A 24,199-nucleotide genomic window follows, 5' to 3' on the forward strand; every position below is an offset into this window, starting at 1 on the left:
CGTTGCAGCTATGAATTATTCTGCTATTAAATATACTGATTGTAAGTGAAGCTAATAGTATTCAGAAATTGCGCATTTTTTGTTTTTGCCACGCAAATATTTGCTGTGTGTGTTTACCATCTTGACTCTTGAGCGGAGGACCTGGGACTCATCTGGAAGGGCCTGCAAGAGATGATTAAAAGCATAATAAGGACACATTTTTGCATCTTTTTTTTTTTTTCCATGTTTCATAAAAATTCTAATGCTCTGCGCCCCTGCGCTCCAGTGAAACCCTCATTCAATCCAGCTGGGTCTAAACTTCCCTCCGCATACCTGCGACAGAAGAACGCAATGAAAACAAGCCACAAGCACAAGAAAGAAAAAAGTTGCGGTGCCGCAGCGAAGGCTGTTGGACTGAATGCTGGCAGACGGTAGCATTTAAGACCTGTGTTGGCAGTTCGAGTCCCGGCGGACGTCATTAGTCAAGTTCATGTGCTCAGACCGGCTCCCGTTGAGGGAGCCTGGTGATAAAAGACTTAATTGGTGCGAAAGTTAATGTGACCTGAAACAAGACCGCTCCTTTTTTCTTCTTCTTTGAGCTGCGTGTCTCCGTGTGAGCGCCGTTTGCTCTCCCATATATCTTCAAATCTGCCAATTAATGGCACAAAAGAGAGGCTTCGTTTTCCAGCGAAGTGCGTCTCACTCTATGAAATAATTTAACCTTCTTTGGCAGCAGCCTGTTGGCCAGAAGTAATCATCAGTCCGGTAGCAGCAACTCTGGTACTCGCACGTCCTCATTATCTCCCAGCTTATTATTTTTTTCTTGTTATTGTTCATTAAGTCAGACAGAAAGTTTAATTACTCCTGCAGCCTCGCCGTGCGTGAAGTCTACAACGTGTTGATTGACCCATAAATGTTCAAAGGTTGACAGAGATGTTGAGGTTTCTGACTGCGTGTTGTGGACTCGAGTCTCGGGAGGAGGAGGAGGAGGAGGAGGAGAAGAAGAAGTTTCTCTGATGTAAAAGCACAGCTAATTCTCTGAGATTTGAACAGACAAGTTTGGAAGGGAAAATATCCTCTGAGGGAAATCAATCTGGGTGAGACAAATAGCCGTCTCTGCATCCGAATGTTGCTATAAAATGAGCAGAGACATAAAAGCAGCCCGGCCCTCTGAATAAACTCCAGAACTACACGAGAAGTGACGACTGGATGAAAAGCAGCATCGTCATGTTATTCAACTGAGTGTCTGCCTGACCTGAAAGGATGAGAAACTGTTCTGTTTCTGAATGCTGAACATTTTCCTTTGCAGAAGAACTAGGATGACATCTCGTCCGCATGCATATATTGACATCCTCAGATCCCAGTCATGGCAACTTCGTGATGATCAGGGATGCCAAAATGGGTCAAAGATTCAACTCTTGTTGTGATCGTGTCGATGTCAGCAGCTGCCTCCGAGCTGCTAACTTCCGACCTGAAGAACGTTTAGATATACACAATCAAGTCAGAAACCCTCATGTTTGTTTTGCTGGGTGAGTCACTCTCAATCCGTTCTAAACCGACCATCTTGCCTGCGTATATTTACAAACATTGTGAGCTTCTTTTTCCACACTGGCGTGGCAAATGAAAGGAGAATACTGCCGTGAGTAGGAATATCCAGCTGGTTCATCACGCAGGGCGGAAAAGAGAAGTTTCCTCTATTATCACTCTGCACTGACCGACAGGAGGGAGATTTGAAGAGTCCCACAGCACCATGAGACCAAAACACCCGGTGATGGGGATGTGTTATCCTGCAGTGGTGCATCATAAGCCTGGGTTGTATAGTTTAAAAGCCAGCTTCAGTCTGGAGGGGGTCCTCAGGCATCGTTCAGGTGACCAGCTGTAGTTTTACTGCAGCTGGATGTGGCAAAGTCTCCTCTTCCTGCTAATACGTTGGGAGTGTTTAAGCATCAGTGCCTTGCAAATTAGCAGACGCTTATGTGGCCCCTGCCTTTATTTTAATTATCCAGTTGCTGAGAAACTGCCGGGTGCGTAACGGCAGAAGAGTTTTGCCGCAGCTCCAAGCCGAGCGTTTTCAACTCTGGAGACTGTTAAATCCCCGTAAAACTGCACTCGTTACCTCAGGGGGTGAAAAATGGTAGATTTGTTTAATTAAGCCGTGAAGGGAGTAGCAAACCCTGCAGCTGTGTTGGACCACGGCGGACTGGGCTCGGGAGTGAGACTGTGTGATCAGCTGTCAGCCTGTGTGGGTGCGAGCAGAATGTTTGTAGGGAAACTTCAAATGAAAGAAAGGGAAATCAATTGCATATTGACATTGTTTATTTTTTATATAGATATAAATGAATTATGTAGTTATTTTCCCCCCACCAGTGTGGTTTCAGACTTCAAGTTCCAGAGAACAAACGAACAAACAAAAAACTTTGTTTTTCTTGCACACAAACACTGAGATGATGTGGGAAACTCTTAGCAAGAGCAATGAGTCATATAATAATTGGATTTTTATCTCGCTGTTATGCCGTTGTATATTGTAATCGTCCACATGCCTCCTAATTGATGCCGTATTTGATTGGTTCGCCAAGACCGGAAGGGCAGCCGTCACTGAAGAGGATCTCAACCCTTTTTTTCTTTTTCTTTTTTTCTTTCTTTTTTTTTTTTTTTTAAATTGAGAGTAATTGATATTGTATCGATATTTAAATTATTTAAACGGTTTAGTCAAACTATTCACACGTATATTTAGTTATTTCGAGTTGATGTGATGAAGCAAAGAGGCAAAATCTCGAAAGAAACGCTGCTGTTCAAGCGGCACTTCCGGCAGCAGCAGCTGCAACAGGTTAGTGGTGATTGACAGTGACGCTTTGACTCGACTCGCTCATGATAACGTCTGACTCAGCGAGTAAAACGCCGTCTTATGCCGAGTGTGTGTACATTGCGATCATGCCGCTAACAAACATTCGCCTCAGAAATTTAGCTCAACCTTGAAAGCTAATGCTAATGCTTTTCTCGCCGGTCAGGCCGTCATCGGGCCATCTAGTGGTAACAAGTGTTCATTACACACAATCAGCGTGAACGGAAGTTGTTGACTCGAAGTTGACTCCAGTTCCAGCCGATTGCGGGACAAAAGCGCAGAAAATGCGAAACCTCATCAAATTCCATTGTTGAAACTTGTTTATTTGGCCGAATTAGAGTCTCTGCTTTGTCCTGACACGAAAATTCAACATATTCGGGCAATTGCAACAAACTACATCGATAATGAGGAAGTCCTAGTCTGATCAGGTTGGATTTTTTTGTTTGTTTTGAATCATCATTCTTGCATATTTGAAGATGGTTCGCAATGGTGGCCAGTGGAAATCCGCCAGTGAATAAATTGTCCCTGTATGTGTTGGAAATGACTCCAGAGTTGTTTTAAATTGGGAACGTCTATTTTTGTTGTATGATATAATTGTAGGGCATGTTTCCTGACAATGAAACCCCACATTGTGACTCCTTTAGGGCTGTTTGTTATCGTATTGGCCATGATAACTGATGTCTGTTGTCACAGTTAATTTCCCCCTTTAGAAAAATGAAAGAGTCTGGAGCCATTTAGTTTCTGTCTCCTCCTGTGTGGCCATCACCCCCCCCCCCCCTCCTCTCTCTCCCCGCCTCCTCCTCCTCCTCTCCCTAACTGCCTCGACTTCTCTCCTGCTCCTTCTTCCTCCAGTCACTTCCTATCTCATCACAGTGTTAAGTTGTTGTTGTTGTTGTTTTTCTTTTCTTTTCTTTTGTCCCCTCCCCATTAGGGGGAGGGGACAAAAGGAGGGGACGAAGCTCCGAATGACATCAACAGATTTGTGTCGCCCAAACACGCAGCCCGTACTTATTATTCCCTTTACGTCTTCCTCCCTCCGCCTGCCATCCACGTGACATCATCATGTGTGCGAGACCCTTCCCCCCCTCCCTCCTCCCTCCCCGAGTGACATCGCTGTCTGACCGCCCTCCTGCTCCTTTTTTTTTTTTTTAAACTTTCCCTATTTTATTTTTGTCCTCCTCCTCCTTCGTCTCCACTTCTGCTTCACTTCCCCTGACACCCCCCCACCCAGCCCCTCCCCCTCTTCGACCAACCAAGCCTCCACGACCACTTTTCTTTCCCCCTCCTCCTCTGCCACCTCCCCCCCCCCCGCCCCCCCCTCCCTCCGTCCTCCCGTCCCCATCTGTCTCTTCCACGCTCCTCACACTTTGCATCCATCAATCCATCATCGTTTGCGGGGATGAGATGTGGGAGGTGTTGATGTAGACGGAGGAGGAGGAGGAGGAAGAAGAGGAGGAGGAAACATATTTAAGAGAGGCTGTGTGGAGAGTGTGTGTGTAGAGAGAGAGAGAGAGAGAGAGAGAGAGAGAGAGAGAGAGAGAGAGAGAGAGAGAGAGGCGAGGGAGCAAAGCGTTGTCTTCCCTCCCTCCCTCCAATCCCCTCTCTCTCTCCCCTGCTCTCCATCTCTCTCTCTCTCTCTCTCTCTCTCTCCTCCTCGAGCATGTGTGTTGGTGTGTGTGCGCCTCCCATCTCTCTCCCCGGCTCCGCTCTCGCTCTCGCTCTCTCTCTCGCTGCCGCCGCCGCCGCCGCCCGCTGCCGCCTCAGACGAGCTGCGAAGAGGAGGGGAAGCGGATGCATCTGGCCAAAAAGAGAACGGGAGGAGTTTGGACCGGCGCGCCAGACGGACCAGCGGCTCCACTCGTCAACCCGTCTCCCTCTCTCTAACCAACGGCCACCCCACCTCCTCCCTCCCCCACTCCTCCTCCTCCTCCTCCTCCTCCTCCTCCCCCTGACGCACGCGTGCGTGCTCTCCGACTCGCACACACGCACACAGAGAGGCGCACACACTCGGTGCCGGATGGATGTCCTCTTGCTAGGCTGAACTCGAGAGGTGCTGATGCTTGTCATTGGCTGGAGGCAGCAGCAGATCCTGAAAAGCCTGGACTCTGTCTTTGTGTTGTTTCTTTTTTTGTGTGGCATCTGTCAACCTGCGTGCACAAGAGAGTGCGTGCGTGTGCATGTGCGTGCATGCATGCATGGAGTGGAGATGATTTGGGATGTTAAGCACACAGAGGCAGCTCTCTGATTGGACGGTGATGGAAGTGATTGTAACCTGGAACGTCTCAGAGGAATTACCTCCAGGATCCCCCCCATCACCCCCTCCCCCCTCCCCCCCTTTTTTTATTTAGTCAGTAAAATTGAGCAGCGCCAGAGGATTTGTGAGTGTGTGTGTGTGTGTGTGTGTGTAAAAAAAAAAAGTGTGCTTTGGGTACTGGAGACAGTTGTAGGCTGGCTGCCTCTCACTCAGAGTAACTCTGAGCTCCAGGGAGTCATTGAGGTGGCGAGGAGGAAGGAGACGCCCTGAGGGAGCGTCTCCTTCCTCCCTCTGCCTCTGTCTCTCTGCCTCTGTCTCTCTGCTGTATTCATTTTTCTTCTTCTGTTTTTTGTTTCTTTCCTGCACTCTTCTGTCTTTGACACTTTGATTTTTTTATTTGCTTCCACATCCCTCTAGATGTTTCCACCTGCATCCATAATTTTTCCCTCCCTTTAACTTGCACCATGTGACCGTAGACCCAGAAAGGCAGCTCTCCTGTTGACCCTCTTTCTATGGTCTCTCTCCCAGGTGTGAGGACGGCGGCAGGGCTGTCTGTCTGAGGGGGCCGGGGGTCCTGACGATGGATCTGAAGGAGAGCTGCGGCAGCCAGGGCAGCCAGGAGAGCTCCGGCCTGCAGCCCACCTCCTGGCAGGCCTTCGTCCACGGCAGCACCCTGCACGGCCTGCGCTTCATCTTCCCCTACGGCCAAGCGGGCGGGCGGCGCCTGCTGTGGGCGGCGGCCCTGCTGGCCTGCCTGGGACTCCTGGCCCTGGAGAGCGCCGAGCGCCTGGCGTACTTCTTCTCCTACCCGCACGTGACCAGCGTGGACGCCGTGGTGTCGGGCAGCCTGGTCTTCCCCGCCGTCACCGTGTGCAACCTCAACACCTACCGCTTCAGCAGCCTGACGCGCAACGACCTGTACCACGCCGGCGAGCTGCTGGAGCTGCTGGACGTGCACCTGAGGATCCTGCAGCCGCACCTGGCCGAGCCCGACGTGCTGGCCTTCCTGGAGGAGAAGTCCAACTTCACGGCGTACAAGCCCAAGGTGTTCAGCATGAAGGAGTTCATGGAGAGGGTGGGCCACGACCTGAAGGAGATGATGCTCTACTGCCGCTACCAGGGCCAGGAGTGCAGCCACGCCGACTTCCAAACGGTGAGTCCAGCTGTGGCCCTTTAAATGGCAGCCGGGCTGCCGCGGGATCATTCGGGGTCAGAGGCTCCTCTGCAGCCTCCTGGCGCTCTGACTGTTCCGCCTGTCAGGTGCTCGGGTCGTGTGCTCCCCTGTTTGGAGGGCTTCCAGAGATGGCTGATTTTCTCTCTCTCTCTCTCTCTCTCTGTCTCTGCCAGTAGAATGACTTGATGCGTGCTGATAGTTGCTCTTTCCCTCCCACGCCGCCGTGCTGGGAATCTCTGGCTGGGCTTTGCAGGAAGCTCGTGTTTTTTTAGCGCTCAGGTCGACTCTTCCGCTTTGTTCTGCAAATAGATTCTTTGCACTGGCTGTTTTTTTGTTGTCCACAGTTTTGAAGCAGCAGCAGCAGCAGCTTGGTGCTTATTGGCATTTTGCATTGCAGCGGTGGGTCTTCAGTCTGGTGGTCGCTATAGGGCAGCGATTGAGTTTTTGCTCTCTTTGAAAAAGAACTCTGCGCTTGTTGAGAATATTTTGCAGTCTGCTCACTGCGTTTCAGGCTAGAGAACCCAACCAGTCTGTTCTAGTATTGGATTCTTCTTCTTCTTCTTCTTTAATCTAATGTCTTGGTTAGATTGTATTGATTGAAACCTGCTGAGGAGGGAGTGCATTGCTCAGTAAAACAAATCCTTTTCTGTCAGCTTTGGGCCCTTTCCCCTTTTAATTCCAAGCAGCCACTTGTTGCATTGTTACGCACATGGTGACTGCTTCTTGAATGAGCGACGAATCCGGTTGATCGATGAGTTAATGGGTGAAGCACAAAATAAACTTTTTTAAATTCCTCTTCCTGGTCTTTGTGAAAGATGGCGCTTGTTAGAAATTTGCAGAAGTGTAACGCAACAGTGACCTCCAACACACACACACACACACACACACACACACACACACACACACACACACACACACACCTGTACCCTGCTGATTCAGCGATTTTGAAATATTCAAAACGGAGTCTCTGGATGTACAAGGACGCTTTGTGTTTTCTGTCCATCTTTAACTTTAGGGTCTGCAAACTTTCCATCGTGGAACCACGGCCGGCAGCCTCACTGCTGAGGCAGTTATTATTCACACCACTAATAGGCCGACATTAAGCAGGAGGAGCGGCTGCTGGCTGGTGATCCCTGCACCTCGCTCCTCCAGGGGGTTGAATAATGTCCAGCGCCCTTAACAAGCAGCCTTCCTTCCCTCCTGCCCCCCGCTCGGTCTATTTAAAGCCGGTGCACAGACTGCTGATGGCACGCATCTGTATTAATGAGATGATCTCTGTGAACTGACCGGCCGCCGATGCGTGCGCAGCGCAAACAACAACACTGAGGAGCCGCTGCCTCTGAGGATGAGATCTGCTGAGACCAGCCTAGTTTTTTTTTATTTTTTTTCTTCAGCAGTGGTTGTTGTTGTTGTTGCACCTCTGCTGCAGGGAGAGGGAGAGAGACAGAGAGAGAGACAGAGAGAGAGAGAGAGTCTCAATATCCAGGCACTAATTGGAAAAACAGCAATAGTTGATCACACTTTCGCCGCAGTGTAGCCTGCAGATGGATCGTCGAGAGCTGCGGTTTTATTATTATTACACCCATCGCAATAAGAAGCGGCAAAGAAGCAAATGAAGAGCCTCGCGGTCGGCAGAACAGCATATTTATGGTGGCTAATCTTCGGGGAGCAGCGCCGGCTGGGTTTCGGCGGGGGTTAATCACGTATTAATATTTATCTGTTGTCCAGAGCAAAATACAACATTGCACGGTTTGTTTTGCCAGAGTAGATGGCCGCAGCGATGTCGGCCCCCAGAAGGATGTGCGAGAAAAATGAGCGGCAGATTGTGAATTTCTCCACCGTTGGATGTGCATGGTTTGAATATCTGCACAAAAGGTGCATCAATAATAAATGTTAAAATATAAAAAAAACGTTTCCTCTCGTTACCCCTCAAATCATCTCGAGACAAACTTTCAAAGGTCACAGCTCATTAATTGCGTCCCTCCTCATCCAGCTGATCCATTGGGTTCTTCAGTCGTCAGCCGATGCATTGATAAACACAGCCGTCGGTAGTTCGTTGCTCTTTACCAGTCGTGGCCAAAACCAGGAAGCGGCTGTCGATCCCAGAAGGAAACTGAGCTGCAAGACAGGAAGTGTGTGGGGGACACTCGCAACAGAGGTGTTTCCACTTCCTCCCCGGTGACTGGCTCCAATCTGGTTGGTCCGCTGTGAGTGTGTTCAGCACCTCCCACCACGTCGTCCTCTCAGAAAAAGACCCTCAGCCATAGCGAACATGTGTGGCGGATCCTTTCCCACATGGATCCGTGCAATAAATAAATCCCGAGCATTTGGGAAGTGTCCCGTCCTCGGCTTCAATCCCGGGAGAAGACCGTTCTGTTTCTCCCTCCCGCCCTCCCACTCTCTCTCACTCTCTCTCTGAGTAGCTGTGTTTGATGCAGCGACACGCCTCCGAACTCCAGCTGGGTTCAAAGGTGCACAATCCCCGCCGACACACATGGACGGGGCTGCGGGGGGGCGTCGTGCTCTTCCTCTGCCTGTTGCTGTCGCTGGCGGTGACTCCTCGGCGCCGGCGCCGCTCTGTCGCCGCGGCGACGACGCACCTTCAGAGCTCTGAGAATAAAATAATAATCGTGATAAAAAAATGCTGCCTGTACGCAGAGGGAAAACAAAACCATTGAGTCTCAGGGGAGCGGAGTCGGGGTGTGAGTGAGGCTGTGATGAGCGACCGAGGGGGAAGATTGTGGTGTGACAGGAAGTGGAAACATTGTTGTTGTTTAAGGTTTGACAATGATTTGTGTGAGGAAACTCCCTCCTGATTGAGACAAGCTTGTTTCCCGTCGCACGTGCCAGAAAATGAGGTCACTCGTTATATCGGGTTTTCACCCAAACAGCGCCAGCGGTGAGTGATCCAAAGGTCCGCCGCCGTCCTGCCGCATGGAGGAAGTGTGGAGGGATGCTGGGATGCTGGGATGCTGGGATGCAGTGATGCTGGAATGCTGGGATGCAGTGATGCTGGGATGCTGGGATGCAGTGATGCTGGGATGCAGGGATGCAGGGATGCAGGGATGCAGTGATGCTGGGATGCTGGGATGCAGTGATGCAGTGATGCTGGGATGCAGTGATGCAGGGATGCAGGGATGCAGGGATGCTGGGATGCAGTGATGCTGGGATGCAGGGATGCAGTGATGCAGGGATGCAGTGATGCTGGGATGCTGGGATGCAGTGATGCAGTGATGCTGGGATGCAGTGATGCTGGGATGCTGGGATGCTGGGATGCAGTGATGCTGGGATGCAGTGATGCAGTGATGCTGGGATGCAGTGATGCTGGGATGCTGGGATGCAGTGATGCTGGGATGCAGTGATGCAGTGATGCTGGAATGCAGTGATGCTGGGATGCTGTGATGCTGGGATGCAGTGATGCTGGGATGCAGTGATGCTGGGATGCAGTGATGCTGGGATGCAGTGATGCTGGGATGCAGTGATGCTGGGATGCTGGGATGCTGGGATGCAGGGATGCAGGGATGCAGTGATGCTGGGATGCAGTGATGCTGGGATGCAGTGATGCTGGGATGCAGTGATGCTGGGATGCAGTGATGCTGGGATGCAGGGATGCAGTGATGCTGGGATGCAGTGATGCTGGGATGCTGGGATGCAGTGATGCTGGGATGCAGTGATGCTGGGATGCTGGGATGCTGGGATGCTGGGATGCTGGGATGCAGGGATGCAGGGATGCTGTGATGCTGGGATGCAGTGATGCTGGGATGCAGTGATGCTGGGATGCTGTGATGCTGGGATGCAGTGATGCTGGGATGCAGTGATGCTGGGATGCTGGGATGCAGTGATGCTGGGATGCAGTGATGCTGGGATGCAGTGATGCTGGGATGCTGTGATGCTGTGATGCTGGGATGCAGTGATGCAGTGATGCAGTGATGCTGGGATGCTGGGATGCTGGGATGCTGGGATGCTGGGATGCAGTGATGCTGGGATGCTGGGATGCTGGGATGCTGGGATGCAGTGATGCTGGGATGCTGGGATGCTGGGATGCTGGGATGCTGGTATTCTGGGGTGCAGTGATGTAGTGATGCAGGGATGCTGGGTTGCTGAATGGCCGTCCAGAGCCTGATGATGTGACTGCAGAGCAGATCAGATTATTGGAAAGTAATGGCGGCTCTGAAAGGTCACGCAGTTTTAAAGGTCTTGTATTTTTCAAGCTTTTTTCATTCCTTGTCCTCCCTCACATGATAAAATGCTTTGGCCCAGGAGCATTAGCCCCCTGTTTGCAGCCTCCTGCTAAATCCCTGCTTGAACTGGTCAGTTGTTTCAACTCAGACTTTTCTGAAGAGTGGAGCCAGAAAATGAGTTTCTTTTTTTAAATGAGATGAATCATTTCCACCGCCAACATTCTTACGAATTTCGCCAAGAAAACCTGTTTTCAACACTGTAGATCTTTTTAGTTTTCCACCGACTTTAATTTGATGTATGACTTTCATTTTATTTGTTTTTCAAAATTTTCGGACTTTTCGGATCCATTGTTTTCATTTCCTTCGCCACATCACTTCCAGACTTTCTTCTCTGCAAACAACAGTGAACCAAAAATCTCTGATGAAAAGTGGCTGCAGCTCAGCTGAGCTCCACAGTTTTCATTATTTTTTTTTGGTGTTGGAGCAACTTAAAGGTCAGTATAAATCAGCTAATGTGAAGCAATCTCTTGATGCGTTCTGCTCCTTCTTCTTCTTCTTCTTCTTCTTCTTCTTCTTCTTCTTCTTCTTCTTCTTCTTCTTCTTCTTCTTCTCTTTTTTACATCATGGGACAACTAGTTAATAAAAATGGATCTACATCCCGCAGCCTCATGAAACAATATATGCATCATATCTGGCGGTGGTTCGGGTCGCCATCCATCAGTGTCTGTTAACCAGATCGATCCCGAGCTGCGGTGCCTCATCACTTCATTACTGCTGCTGCATGCTGGAGTGGCTGCGTCCCCCCCGGCCGGTGACGGCTGTCTGCAATTACAGCCAGGATTAAATGTTGATTGATCGTCCCGACGAGCTACATCATCGTCCGTAAAGCCCGCCGTGCCCGGTGTGTAAATAAAGTTCCTACCTTTGTGTCAGCAAAGGCGGTGGTTGATCGGGATGGTTGATCAAGGAGCCGGACGGCCTCCGACCTTGGATCGGTGCAAAGCCGCTGGGTTCTACAGCTGCACTCACACTTTCCTTTCTCCAAAGCGGCCTGGCAGCTTGTTGCAGTGAGGAGGTCGACTGGCTGTGTTTGTCACCCAGACCAGAGGAGCCACTTCTTGACTTCTTCCTGGACCCACAGAACGTTTTGTCTTTTCTCCTCTTTTTGACAGCCAGATCTTCAGTATGTGCAGAGGGGAGTTGGCTTGACTCTTGATGTGGGCCCGTCAGAAAAAGCTCTTGTGAGTAAATGAAAGAACGGCACCTTAGACGCAGCGTCCACATTCATCAAATGTCAGCCTGGGAAAATGATGACTGGAAAAAACAGAATTACAGACTTGACCTTCAGTCTTTGACAGAATCATGTTTTTTAGTAGAAAAAAGCAGGAGGGGGGGTGGTGGGGGGGTGACTCCCTCCCTCACTCCCACCCAGCCCCCCCCGGTTCGAGACGCTAATAATCAGCTTGTCCGTCTGTCCCGCTGCCCTCTGTGGCACCGTGCTGCTTACAAGGAAAACAATCAGCCGCGACACACAACCCTGTGGCTGCCGCCCATTAGCATCTCCTCCAGCGGATGGCGCCGCTCTCTGCTCTCAGCAGCGTCTCGCCACGTGGGTCACTTCCATGACCACACCAGGTTTTCATTGCGCTCACGCTCTGCATTAATGACTAATATGTTATCGCCATGGTGACATTCCCACCCCTCCCCTCACTGCAGGCGTGATGTCTTTGAAAGGCCACAGGAAGTGGCGCTCGCCGCTGGTGAGAACCTGCGCTGTTTAACCGTCACGGACCAGGAGCCGGAGAGGCGCCGCGGGCGGGCGGGCGGGCGGGCGAGCGGCTCGCCGTGGATATTAGCCGCCGCAGCTGTCAGCAGCAGTGGATTATGGGCCAATGATTTAGTTGAGTGTCGTTGGGGCGAGGCTTAAAGGAGCAGCCAACAAAGCATCAAATTAACAGTATTTAAAAAAAAGCCCCAAAAAATCAAGTTTGCTTCTATGTAAATGGAACAGCAATATTTCTTTTCAGCAAGGTATCTTTTAACAGTTTTCTCTAACATTCGCTGCTTTGCCAGCCATTTTGAACCATTCTCAAAACAGCTCTGCTTCATAGAATTGAAATAAAAATTAAGTAGGAAAAATGTATTTTTTCGTTGCGTGTTGAGTTCAACACTAAAAATCTGCTCATCTCACTCATGGTGGTTGTGAAAGACCTCAAGGTTGTGAGTGGCTCTGGGATAAAGTGGTTAAACAGCAGCTTTCAGAGTCTCAACCGGTCTTGATCAAAAATCCAGTCCAGTCCGAGACTGAGAGAAGAACGAGTAAAAATGATTCCGAATCCGAGACAACACTCAGACCTTTAAAAAGTGGCCTGGAGACCGAGAGCAATCTGGAGCACTACAACACTAATTACAGCAAACATGCTAATTTCTAAGGCTTTTGCTCATCGCTTCACTTCTTATTTGCGCCTCCTTCCAGTTTTTGATTTCTTCCCTGCTTGTCTCTCTTGCGTCATCAAAAGCTCTCAGCTGCCTCCCACAAACTGTCCTAACGAGTCGTTTCATCTTCCTGTAATTGGCTTCAAAGAATCATCTAAATAAATGCATGACTGTTTGGACTTTTACCCTGATGAAGGCACAAAGCTGAAACGCGCAGGTCCAGTCATTTTTAATCTTGTAGCAATGCCATAATACAGGCTTTTTAATTTTCTAAGTACAACAGAGTTGCATTGGATTTTTCAGTTCCTCGTCCTGCGCTTCACTCGTACGCTCCCCCTTTCTTGTGCAAGGACTCAACTGAATCTGTCAACTTCTGTGAATGCACCCCAACCTAAGAGCTCCTGTTTTCAGACTGATTTTATTCAAAGGACCCAAGCAGCGCTCCTTCTTCCTTCTCCCTTCTCCCATCTCAATAATTTTTTATTTATTTATTTTCTTGGAATGACCTTAATGATTTTTTCATAAATGCCGACATCGATTCTGCCTTTTGTCCAAACGTTCAGCACGCAATCAACCTTCTGTTTAATTATAGCCAGCTTTCACAGCCACTGTAGCACCGGCCAGATGTTATTAAAGCTGCATATTTAGAAAATGTGAAAGATGGTCTAAAGGACGCAGGGCAGGAGAGGGGGGGGGGGAGTACGGTCCATTAGCTCGGCGGCTAGTCTGCAGACCTACTTCACCACGGCCCCCGGAGAGCCCACCACACAGAATGTGTGTGTCTCCTCATGCGTGCACGTGTGTGTGTGTGTGTTTTACTTCGCTGCAGGGTGTGTTTATAGTGGTGTGTGTGTGTGTGTGTGTGTTTGAGTTATAACGTGCTGTCACACAGTCAGTCTCGGCTCACTCTGCCTCTGTGTGTGTGTGTGTGTGTGTGTGTGTGTGTGCGTGCGCTGCAGCAGCTCTCAATTATTCCGCCATGTATCGACTGATGACCATGGAGGAGGTCAGAGGTCAACTGGATGGTTAACTACTCGTCTCTTCATCTGTTTTGATGCGCCGTCTTCCCTGAAAGCAGGGAAGCTGCTGGTTGGCTGGCCGACCGGCAGGTAGGCGGAGCCTCCCGGCTGCATCGCATCCCATCAGGTGATGAGAACACTGGTGCTCATCGATCGACCTCGGAGGTCTGTGTTTATGAGCCGCTGCAGCCATCAGGCTGGACTGGTGGTAGTTCAGGGGTAGTGTTGTAGTCAAGACGGCACCAACCGAGACCAAGACACTATCACGACTAGAGAGCATCGAGACTGAGACCAGACCAAGACTTTATATATCAAAGAAAAATATCAACGAAACAGAAAGAAAATGAGCAGTAGCTTTTTTGAGTTCAAGTTTGCTTCAAAATCAAACAGCAACATCTCTTTTCAGCAAGGTATCATTTAAGAATTTTCTTGGAACATTTTTCTGCTTTTCAAACTATTTTGAACCATTTTCAAAAAAACAACAACTTTGCCTCATAAAATTGAAAATTATATTCACTAGAAATAAGGGTCTGTGTCACAAACATTACAGTGTTGGCTGAGTCTCGACTGCTTTTGATCAAAAATCCCCAGTCCGTCCAGACTGAGACTGAGAGAAGACCCAGTAAAAATGCCTCCGAGACCAGACTGAGACCAAGACCAAGCTCCAGTACTGGTGTTGTAGTTCAGGCTTGCACATTTTCACTTTTCCTATCACCTGCACTTGGATATGGCCAAGTTAAAAATCTGTTTGTGTATTTATTTCTATTTTGGTGGATAAATATATATTTCTTTGGTTCAGCTGCGGCTAAAATCAGTCTTTGATGCTGCAAGGCTCTGTATTGGCTTGTGGTCTGTGTGTGTTTTTCTAAAGCTGCAGCATACGGCTGTTTATTGGCTGACGCGCCTCCTTCTGCTGCGGCTCACTGCTTCCTGCTGTCACTGAATCACAGATCATCACCGTTGTGAGCCGACGCCACCATGTTATGTTTGACACCGGCGTCGTTTCGCTCCCCTCTGCCCCTTTCTGTTGTTTGCCAGGTGACACGAGTGTGAGACCCCCCGACCCGACTGACTGACTGACTGACTGACTGACTGACTGACTGCTGGAAAATTCCTCTGTCTGTCTTCCTGGATCTGATTCACTCCGACTGGCACTAAATCCCTTTTATTGTCCACTTGTCTCCCTTTAATCTGCTCGTTTGATCTGGACTCACCTGATGTGTGTGTGTGTGTGTGTGTGTGTGTGTGTGTGTGTGTGTGTGTGTGTGTGTGTGTGTGTGTGTGTGTGTGCGCGCGTGTGCGCGTTCCTGCTCTCTGTTTGCCGCTGTGCTAAAGAGATTAAGCTGCTGCGATGGGACGTGACCTCTGCTCAAACACCGACTCTTGTCCAATCCCTGGTCAAGCGCGGCTGGCTGAACAGTTTGCCGCCGCTCAGGTCTTCACTTTAAATAGCTAGTCGCAGGAAAGCCTTGGTGAGCAGTGGTGAGAAGCTGCGTGAGGTCGAGGGGAGGTTGAATCGCTCCTCGCTGTCAGACGCCCTCGTCGTTGGGAGCAGCAGACTTTTGATTTAACATCGTTTCTTATCATTGTCAGTTTCGGATCACGAGGGAGCAAATATGGATGAAGGGTTTCAGAAAAAAAAAAATCAACATGTGAGACGGGCATGTGAATTCATTGCAATTTCCTTCTATTTTCTAATATGTTTCACACTGTGCCTCGGCCACATGACGATGTCCAGATGAGCAGCAACGGTTTCTTTCAGCTCCCAGATGTGCCTCGACTACCCGACACATTAGTCAGCCTAATTAAAGGCACAAAAAATGAAAATGAATGAGTTCTTGCCGTCAATGTTGTCAACATGTGGGCGTGTGCGACTGCTGTCGGGCCTGTAAGTCCCTCACTGGTGGTGCAGAAGTGCTTGTGGTCCAGTTACTACTCTCTTGGTGCCTGATGTGAGACGCCAGCAGCGTTTAAAATTGTATTTTTTCAACTATTAAATGTCTCTCCGTCTCACGGCTGCCCTTATTTAATTTTTAGTCTTTAAGCGAAGGAAACTGAAGTCTTGAGAAGGCGCTCGACTCTGGACTGTGATACAGTGATAGTCGTGATCCAGTCTTGGCCACGCCCCCTGCCTCCGTCCTCATGCTGGTTGTGGGATCCTTGTTACCATGGGGACCTGGGATAGATAAACAGCCTGATGGGAACACAGCTATGAGATCCACTACTTTGTCCTTATCTGTGCCAGCGCAGATCCAACAAGACGCCCTCTGCAATACATTTTATTTGGTGGCGCCTTTCAGGTCATCCAAGGTCACCTTACAAAAAAGAAATAGGGGCATAAAAGACAACATCATTAAGAACAGAAGAGGCAAAACATCAAAATAGAAGCGAGATAAAAACACAGTGTTTGGTTAGAAGGAGCAGGCCAGTTTAAACAAGAAGGTTTTGAGTTGGGACTTGAAAGTCGTTATGGAGACTGACTGTCCAATGCAGAGGTCAGGAACCTTTTCGGCTAAGAGGGCCACAAAAAAAAATATTTTCGTGAGAGCCATAATTTGGCATTTTTATTTTCAATTAGTAACTCTTAATACAACTAAATACAGAGATTTTGCCAAACTGGAGTCTGAAGGAAGCGCTGTGGCAGTTTCCACGTCTGAGAGTGGATTTGGAGCCCATGGGCAGTGCCTCGCTTTTGTTACCATTTAGTTTTTGGAAGTTCCTGCTCATCCAGCTTCCGAGTGTCTTCAAGCTCAGTCTGTCTGTCTGTCTGTCTGTCTGTCTGTCTGTCTGGGATGCCGGCACGTGATTGGCTGATTCCTTTTGGGTCCCATCAAGCATGTAGCCTGTAACCTTCTCACCTTCCTCCCTCGCTCTTCTCTTAGAGGCAAATTTTCTTTAGTGTTCATCAGTCGGGTCGGGAACCTGTTGCAGCAGCTCCGTCATTCCGTCTCCCGTGGATCCAGTCCGTCCGTGTGTTGGAGCCGCGTCCTGCTGAACTTGTGTCAGTCTGGCGCTGCCCCACCCCCACCCCGCCCGCCTCTCCGACGCCGTTCTGCTTTGGCAGTCGCCGCCGCCGCCGCCTCGCTTTCCCCTCCTCATTCATTATTCAGCTCGACAGATACTTGGATGAATCCTGATTCGAGTCTCCGTCATCTCCAGGTAGCGCCACGCCTCAGCCGGCCCCACGCTCATCAGGTTCCATGTGAAGCTAATTCAGGCCAATTTTCCGTCAGCCGAGAGCCCAGGGGAGAGAGCGTGATGAGAAAAGAGGAGGAGGGTGGACGGGTGGTGGGGTGGAGGGGGGGGAAGGTAACAGTCATTTATGTGGTTTTTGTTGTTAGGCGAGTGCGACTCTGTGCGAGGACAGAGCAGCTCACTGTTGCTGTTCCTGCTCAGAGAAGCCTTTCTGAAGCTTGTCGTACTTTTTTCCCATCCGTGCAAACATGTTGGTCCACTAACGGCTCGTTTGCTCCTCACACACCGAGGAATTTAAAATGCGCCTTGGATGCAGCTGTACGGCTGACTTTAGTCCTGGCAGATATCTCAATTCAACACATTTTTCCAAATGTGCAAAACTGTTGTGAAATAAATTCTTCAGTGTTGATGTTTCACTGCACACTGACTGACTTGATCTCTGGTGTCACTGCGAGATGGACTGCTGGTGTTAAAAGGTTACATTTCATAAATGCTTTTTCCTGGACGAATATTCAAGGATGAAATACTAGAATCGGGCTTTTGAGAGTATTTTTCTCCCAGTCGGATGCAGTCGCATTTTCTTTTGAAAGACATTCTCGTTGAAACGCCGACCTTCCAGCGAGTCAGTGACCTGCTGCTCTGCCTGTGCATGAATACGACAGCTCTCTATTCATGAAAGGCTCAGGGTAAAAATACGGCAGCACTCGACTGTGACAACAACAGCGAAAAACCCTCCTGCCTTTAAAAGAGTGTGGGATTATTGTCATGAAATTCTAATTAATAGCAGAAAGTCTGTTTGTTGTCTGGTGACGCCGCCTTCCGAGGCGCTGCCAGTCGTTTGGAATGGCTGCTGGTGAAGAACGAGAGCCATGGCCCATCCAGCGCCAACACCCCCCCCACCCCCCCCTCTGCTGCTTCCTGCTCTCTCGGCCGTCACTGGAAACACTTTGTACCGGGAAACAGTGATGCAGTCTGCGTGTGTGTGTTTGAGCCACGACTGGGCCGTCTCCTTTTATTTCATGTTTAATGCTGACTGAATTGTGCTGCGCCCATCAAAAATGCAATTGAAGCAAAGCAAACTCGCTACGTTTCACTTTTATTGTCTTTGTTTTTCTCCCCGGAGGGACAACGGCTTGTTGGCAAGGCTGCGGCAGAAACAAACAGTGATCACCATCGTCTCGTCTGTCGTCTGGATGATGATGATGATGACGATGACGATGATGATGATGATGATAACGATTATGATAATGATCTGAGTAGAAAAGACCTGAGTCAGATATTAGAAGATTGGATTTATAACTAGACTGAGCTAAAATAAAGAGGTAATTGCTATGATGCCACTTCCAGCAGCATTTAGAACCTAATTGGCACAAATAAAGTTGCAATTTTTGAGCCTGTTTGAATATGATTTATTTGATCAGGCTCTTTTTATTCTGTAATCAGTCCCCATTAATTCACCGAAATTACCACTTTTTTCCACGGTTCTTCTCGGTTTCGGAAGAGGTTTTTCCTGGCAGATTTTAGACCCACACGCCTCAAAAACGAAACCCCGTTGGGGATTTATGGCAAGTAAAGTGTAAGTTCAAATGTGAGGACAGAAAATCTGGTCTTTCTTCACAGACACACTTCGGGTGCTGCTTCCCTTTCTTCCCGACTTATTTGACTGTTTTTTTTTATCCGCTTGATCTGCGTTTAACGTCAGCCCTCAGGCTGCAGTTCGGACTCGGACAGGATATCATCCGGTTGCGCGGTCCAGTGAAAAGAGGTGGCTGACAGACCTACAGTCCTGCTGGTCGATGTTCGTTTTTTGGTCCATTAACGCTGTTAAAATAATCCAATCTGCTCACTTTACAAGAGCGAGCTCCAATCCCAAAACTGTCTCGGCAGAAATACAAACGAACGCCGGCCGGTCGGGTTGGCTCAGCTTTCAATGGGCCCGAACAAATCCGTCCGTCCATCCATCCATCCATCCATCCATCCATCCATCCAACCAACCATCTATCCATCCATCCATCCATCCATTCATGCGTTTAGTACACTGACTTGTCTTTGATAGTCTTTGATGGAGAAGCTGGAGACAATCCAAGCTGACTCACAGTGATGAAGCTGTGGCTCAAAGAGGGGAGGAGGCTGATGGCTGCGCACCAAGACATCAGCTTAAAAGCAAACATCGTTACACGGCTAATGATGGAATCCTGCACGTCTGATCCCCGCTGCCAGAAGGTCAACAAACAGGAGCCGGATCCGTCCGTCCACAGCCGCAGCGGTAGTTATTATTAATCAGACTATTACTTGTTACTCTGATTCTTAAATGGCAGCCTTGTCAGAGGCTGCAGGAGGAATTAAAATGCTTTCTTCGCTGACTGATAAATCAGTGGCGCTGGAGTGCGTCTGACTGATGGCCTCTCTTTCACCAGATTGTCATTATCGGAGACAATCGGAGCCGTGGAATGAATCCCGTCTCAAGCTCGCAGTGTGTTAAAGAGGAGAGGGGAGCGTGGCGGTGGCGCTAAAGGCCGCGGTATTGTCATGCAAATGGATTTAATGACTCTTCCCTCTGTGCCTTTTTCTGGCTGCTGCAAAACAGATTTCAGTGAGCTGAAAAGCTTTTAGTGCTTCGTGGTGAAATGTTTATGTGAGAGCTCGCCGGGTTTCCAGCAGCCTCTTTTCAACACTCAGTCTTTATTTATTTTTTCTCCACTGTCGAAGTGACGGTTTAACCTCTGGATCAGCGCCTCTGAGCCTGGATGGCCTGAGACCCGACCAGCACCAGCTGATCAACACCGGCTCAAATCACAATCACGTATTTAAGATATTTTACCAATTCCACCATCAACTGAGAAAACTGGCATCATTCTTTTCCCCATCTTTTTTAACAACATGATGAAAACCCAACAAATTTCTACCTGTTTCTTTTTTGTTTGGGGTGTCTGGTCCCGACCGGCTCCTTTTGACTCCAGTCTGTTGAAATAAAGCTGCACTGGGCTCGACGGCAGGAGACGGAGAGATGAGAGCAGCGATATGCGACTGCAGAGATCACAGTGTAACTGGCTGAGGCCAGCGGCCCACCGCCACTGCTGATAGCAGGGCAAGATGGGGACGAGGAGGCCTGATTGGACGGAGGAGGAGGCTGGGGAGGGTGGTGCTCCTTGAAGAGGCCAAGACAGAGGCAATAACCCCTGCACAGCGGCTCCTGCCACTGCTGCATCCATCCATCCATCCATCCGTCCATCCATCCATCCATCCATCCATCCATCCACACCGCTTCAGGCCAGAAGATGATCACATCGGGCTGCTGGAACGTTCTCCTCAGAGACAGAGAGAGGCTCATTCTCATGACTGATTATCACCCACGTTCTCCCAAGTTCCTCGGAAACCTTCTTGCTCATACGTGAATGTGTGTGTGTGTGTGTGTGTGTATGTTTGCATAATCAGGAGTATGAGCAGCAGGCAGTATCATTTGTCTCTGTCTGTAAATGTTACGGGCTGCGTGGATTAGCGCTGCGGGTGGCCGTGAGCTGAGGACACAGAGAGGAGGGAGGGGGAGGCGGAGGAGGAGGAGGAGGGAGAGGAGGAGGAGGAGGAGGTGGAGGACGGAGAGGAGGAGGAGGAGGAGGGAAGAAGAAGAGAAAGAAGAGGAATGACGGAGGGATCAGTTTCTCCAGATGTTAGGAGACGTGAACATCAGCTGCCAGCTGATGTTTTTGAAGAGCCGGCGTTATTCAGCACAAACTTGACGAAAACCAACCGTGTCAGTGAACTCAGCAGAGCCGAGGAAAGTCTGAGGTTTTTTTTTCGGGAAGCGCACTGCTGAATCACGCTGTACTGACTGAGCATCAGTCTGTTAGCTAGCTGCCGTGTGATTGGCTGGTCATATATCGTGCAGTAAAACAGGTGTGCTAGATAATTAGCGATCCATCCGCCGTCGCTGTGGCCCTTTCATTAGGGTTTCTAAATGTTTGATTCATTTTCTCGTGAACTGAGGAGCCCTTCATCCCGTCTGAACGTCTCCATCTGCCGTGGAGAAAAGAAAAGAAACCTTTTGATGAACAAAGCAGCCTCAGGTGTTCGGGCCACTAATGTTTTAATTGACCTCAAATGCTGAATGGACACAAAGAGCTGCTCTGTATTTTGCTTCTACTGCATGTGCGACTGTCGCTGCAGCCGTTACGGATGCAGCACAATGTGTTGCGTTTGTGGCCCGACGCCAGCGAGAGCGCCGCCAAGAGGTCAGAGTTGACGCTTGCAAATTCATTTAAGGCTCTCGGCTCGTCTCCAAGCGAGTCAGTCGCTTTTGTTGGAACACGACGGGAGATGCAGGGGGGGGGGTGAGCCAAGGTGTCTTATTAAATTGTCTGGATGAGGGCGGAGTTTACGCTGCGGCGGCGGCGGAATATCGAGCGTTGGGCCGCGTGACGGCTTTTAGTAATGAGCCTCGACCTTTCAGGAAGGAGCGGACGGCGCTTTACGCTGCACCATCCCGACCGACCGCACGAGTCGGTGGTTTGTGATCCCATTTGTGTGTGGATGCCTTCACACCGAACCGTCTCTAATCCAGGCTGAAAACCTCTCAGTTCAGGGTGAAAGCTGCCCGAGGTGAACAGGCTGCTGTGGAGTACACAGGAACGCTCTCAGCAGCTGCACCCCCCCTCCCCCCTCCCCCGTTCTCCCAGACCTCCCTTGGGGGGGCAGGGCCCAAATATCATTAGATTGAATTGAAGCAGCGTGCAGGACGTTCATTCAGTTCTTTGTGTTTGTTTTGCTTGTTTGAGTGTCATACCGTCTAAAAACCATCTGGAGGACACTGGCGGCGGCGGTGGTGGTGGTGGTGGTAGAGGGTCGGGGGGGGGGGGTGTTGTTTGTGGAGTGCAGTGATTAATTAAGAGCCTGCGACTGTTTTAAACGTTCATGTCGCCACTGAGAGTCAAGCCTCTCTGGGTTGAGAGCAGATTGGGTTTACCTGTTGCTGTTGTGTGTTGTGACTTGTCAGAACCAGAAGCGCCGTGCAAACGATCCCCACTCACCTGACGAGAAACGCTGCCTGACTGTAGAACCTGGTGTCGCGTCTCATGTTCACTTTTTTTTAATGCTTTACACTTAGCTGAGACCACCTGATGCAGTCACATGTCCTCATTGTTTTCACGTAATTGCTCCTGTGCCATGTGACCCGACGACTCCACGTCCACAGCAGAGCTTCTCATTGGTGCTTCTCTGTGATCTGTATCTCCCCATCAATCATGTGTGTTTGAAGCTGATGTCTGCGCTTCATCACGTCCAATTACAAAATGCCTCTCTCGGCCATCAGTCGCTCGCCCCCTGCTGCTTGTCTCAGCTGAGATCAGTGCACGAGGATTAAAGACGAGCGGCCGCTGACGGCGCAGTGGATACATCGTAAATTATTCCTGCTTCTCGTCTTGACGGAAACCTTTGTTTTTTCGGGAGATATGAGAGCATATTTCACTGCGGTGGTATTGGAAGTAACCCGGAGCGCCGCTGGCGATCCGAAATGTCGAGGCGCCAAACAACCTTGCGATGACTCCGAAGTGCTGCTACTAACGAGCCGTGGACTCCGACGATTTATTCCCCACAAAACCTTATAATTATTGAAGATTGAAGATATTCAAGATCACCAGAAAAAATGTATGCGCTGTCTTGTCAAAGTCTCAAACTTCCGAGACCCACCACCATGCATGCATAATGCATAGCTTAACCTAACATGCAGTCGCTCGAACCCACATCGTCTGCTAACAAGCTGCTCTTTGGCCCCGGTGCCAAAACTCTCTTACTGACTGCACAGCACAGCCGGTCCAACATTTAAAAAGTTTTTCTTGTTTTGCGCTTTCGGTATTTGCAACGGTCAAAGGGCAGCCAGCCAGCCAGCCAGCCAGCCAGCCAGCCTCCAGAGCGCCTCAGTGTGCAGAGAGCAGTTTGAGACTGACAGGTGCTGCTCCGCCTCCCACCAGTGCTGCTAGTGTTTGAGTCCTGCAGCCCATCAGATCCATATGAGAGCTGCTGCTTTCTGAGGTGTTTTTCTAGGTCACTCATGCAACGTTGTTGAAAATAACCTGCGTTTTCCAGGGAAAACCACATAACAAGCAGCCATGGCCTATTACCAAAAGCAGCGCATCCCTCTTGTCTTTCTGCCTATTAAAGATTAATAAGCTGTCCTGCCACCGCCGCCACCGCACAATATTTTTAGAAATTTTATATCAGGTGCCAAGAAAATAAAGTTTCTTTGAATTAATATCCGTCTCTTCTTTCCTCCAGTCAACTCACCCAGCTTGCCCTCCGTCTGTCCTGTAGCTCGTTGAGCCTGACGTGACTCCAATGTTCCTTCACTGTGAGCATGTTCTCGGTCCGGACCAGCTCCGCCTCACAAGTACAGCAGGTCGTCGTCACCCCAGAATGGAATGCTACAGGTGTGAGGACATAAACGACTAATTTTTGACTCAATTAAATTCATTGGCAAGTGATTCTTGCTGTTTTGTCGCGGGTCTCTTAAAGGGCCGGCCCAATCATCGGTGGCGGCGGCGGCGGCGCTGACTCAGGCGGATCAGAGGCAGGAATTAGAATCACACCATTTAGCAATTTGCACCTCTGGGACGGGATCCAGCGGCAGCAGCGGGGCCAGAGCCTGTTGGATTGATAAATAATGCAGCCAGAGAGGCAGCGGCAGCAGCAGCAGCAGCAGGGTGGGGATGAGTCGTCTCTGCTAGCTTCAGCTGCACATTAGCGCGGCAGCTGAAGCATTTGACAGCCTCTTCATTATAAATATATATCCATGCCTTGTCACCTGGCTCTCTGCAGCTCTGGCTTCCGCTCTTCCCCACTCACCAGTTTTAAATGATCAGATCCGGAGCGCATTAATCACACTGCCAACTGGTGGCTCGGAAGCGCGTCTGCAAACAGAAGCCAACAACTTTTAATCAGCCCATTTTGGTGCTTGATGCCTTAAAATTATTATTTTTTTTGTGCTGAGGAGGTGGAAAGAAACACCTGAAAGTACAAATCATTAGCACTCTGATCAAATTAAAAGTGCCTCTTGGAGGATTCATCAGCAATTTGGCCTCTTTTTACAGAAGCTTTTACAAAGATGTTGACAGCCGTTTATATGTAAGC

At 49.5% G+C, this 24,199-nt stretch overlaps 1 protein-coding gene across 1 annotated transcript in view; it reads left to right on the forward strand.

Annotated features, from left to right (window-relative positions):
• The first annotated feature begins 4,488 nt into the window (after positions 1-4,488).
• Positions 4,489-24,199, forward strand: part of asic2 (acid-sensing (proton-gated) ion channel 2) — a 194,086-nt gene continuing 174,375 nt past the window's right edge. Inside the window, exons 1-2 of the mRNA XM_076038470.1 lie at positions 4,489-4,871; positions 5,604-6,228. Coding sequence (XP_075894585.1) covers positions 5,656-6,228 — 573 coding nt within the window. The 5' untranslated portion in view covers positions 4,489-4,871; positions 5,604-5,655. The remainder of the gene's footprint in view (positions 4,872-5,603; positions 6,229-24,199) is intronic.

This window comes from Nelusetta ayraudi, unplaced genomic scaffold (assembly GCF_046127955.1).
Source record: "Nelusetta ayraudi isolate G7.1 ecotype Tasmania unplaced genomic scaffold, CSIRO-AGI_Nayr_v1 ptg000057l, whole genome shotgun sequence".
In the NCBI taxonomy this organism is placed as follows: Eukaryota; Metazoa; Chordata; class Actinopteri; order Tetraodontiformes; family Monacanthidae; genus Nelusetta; species Nelusetta ayraudi.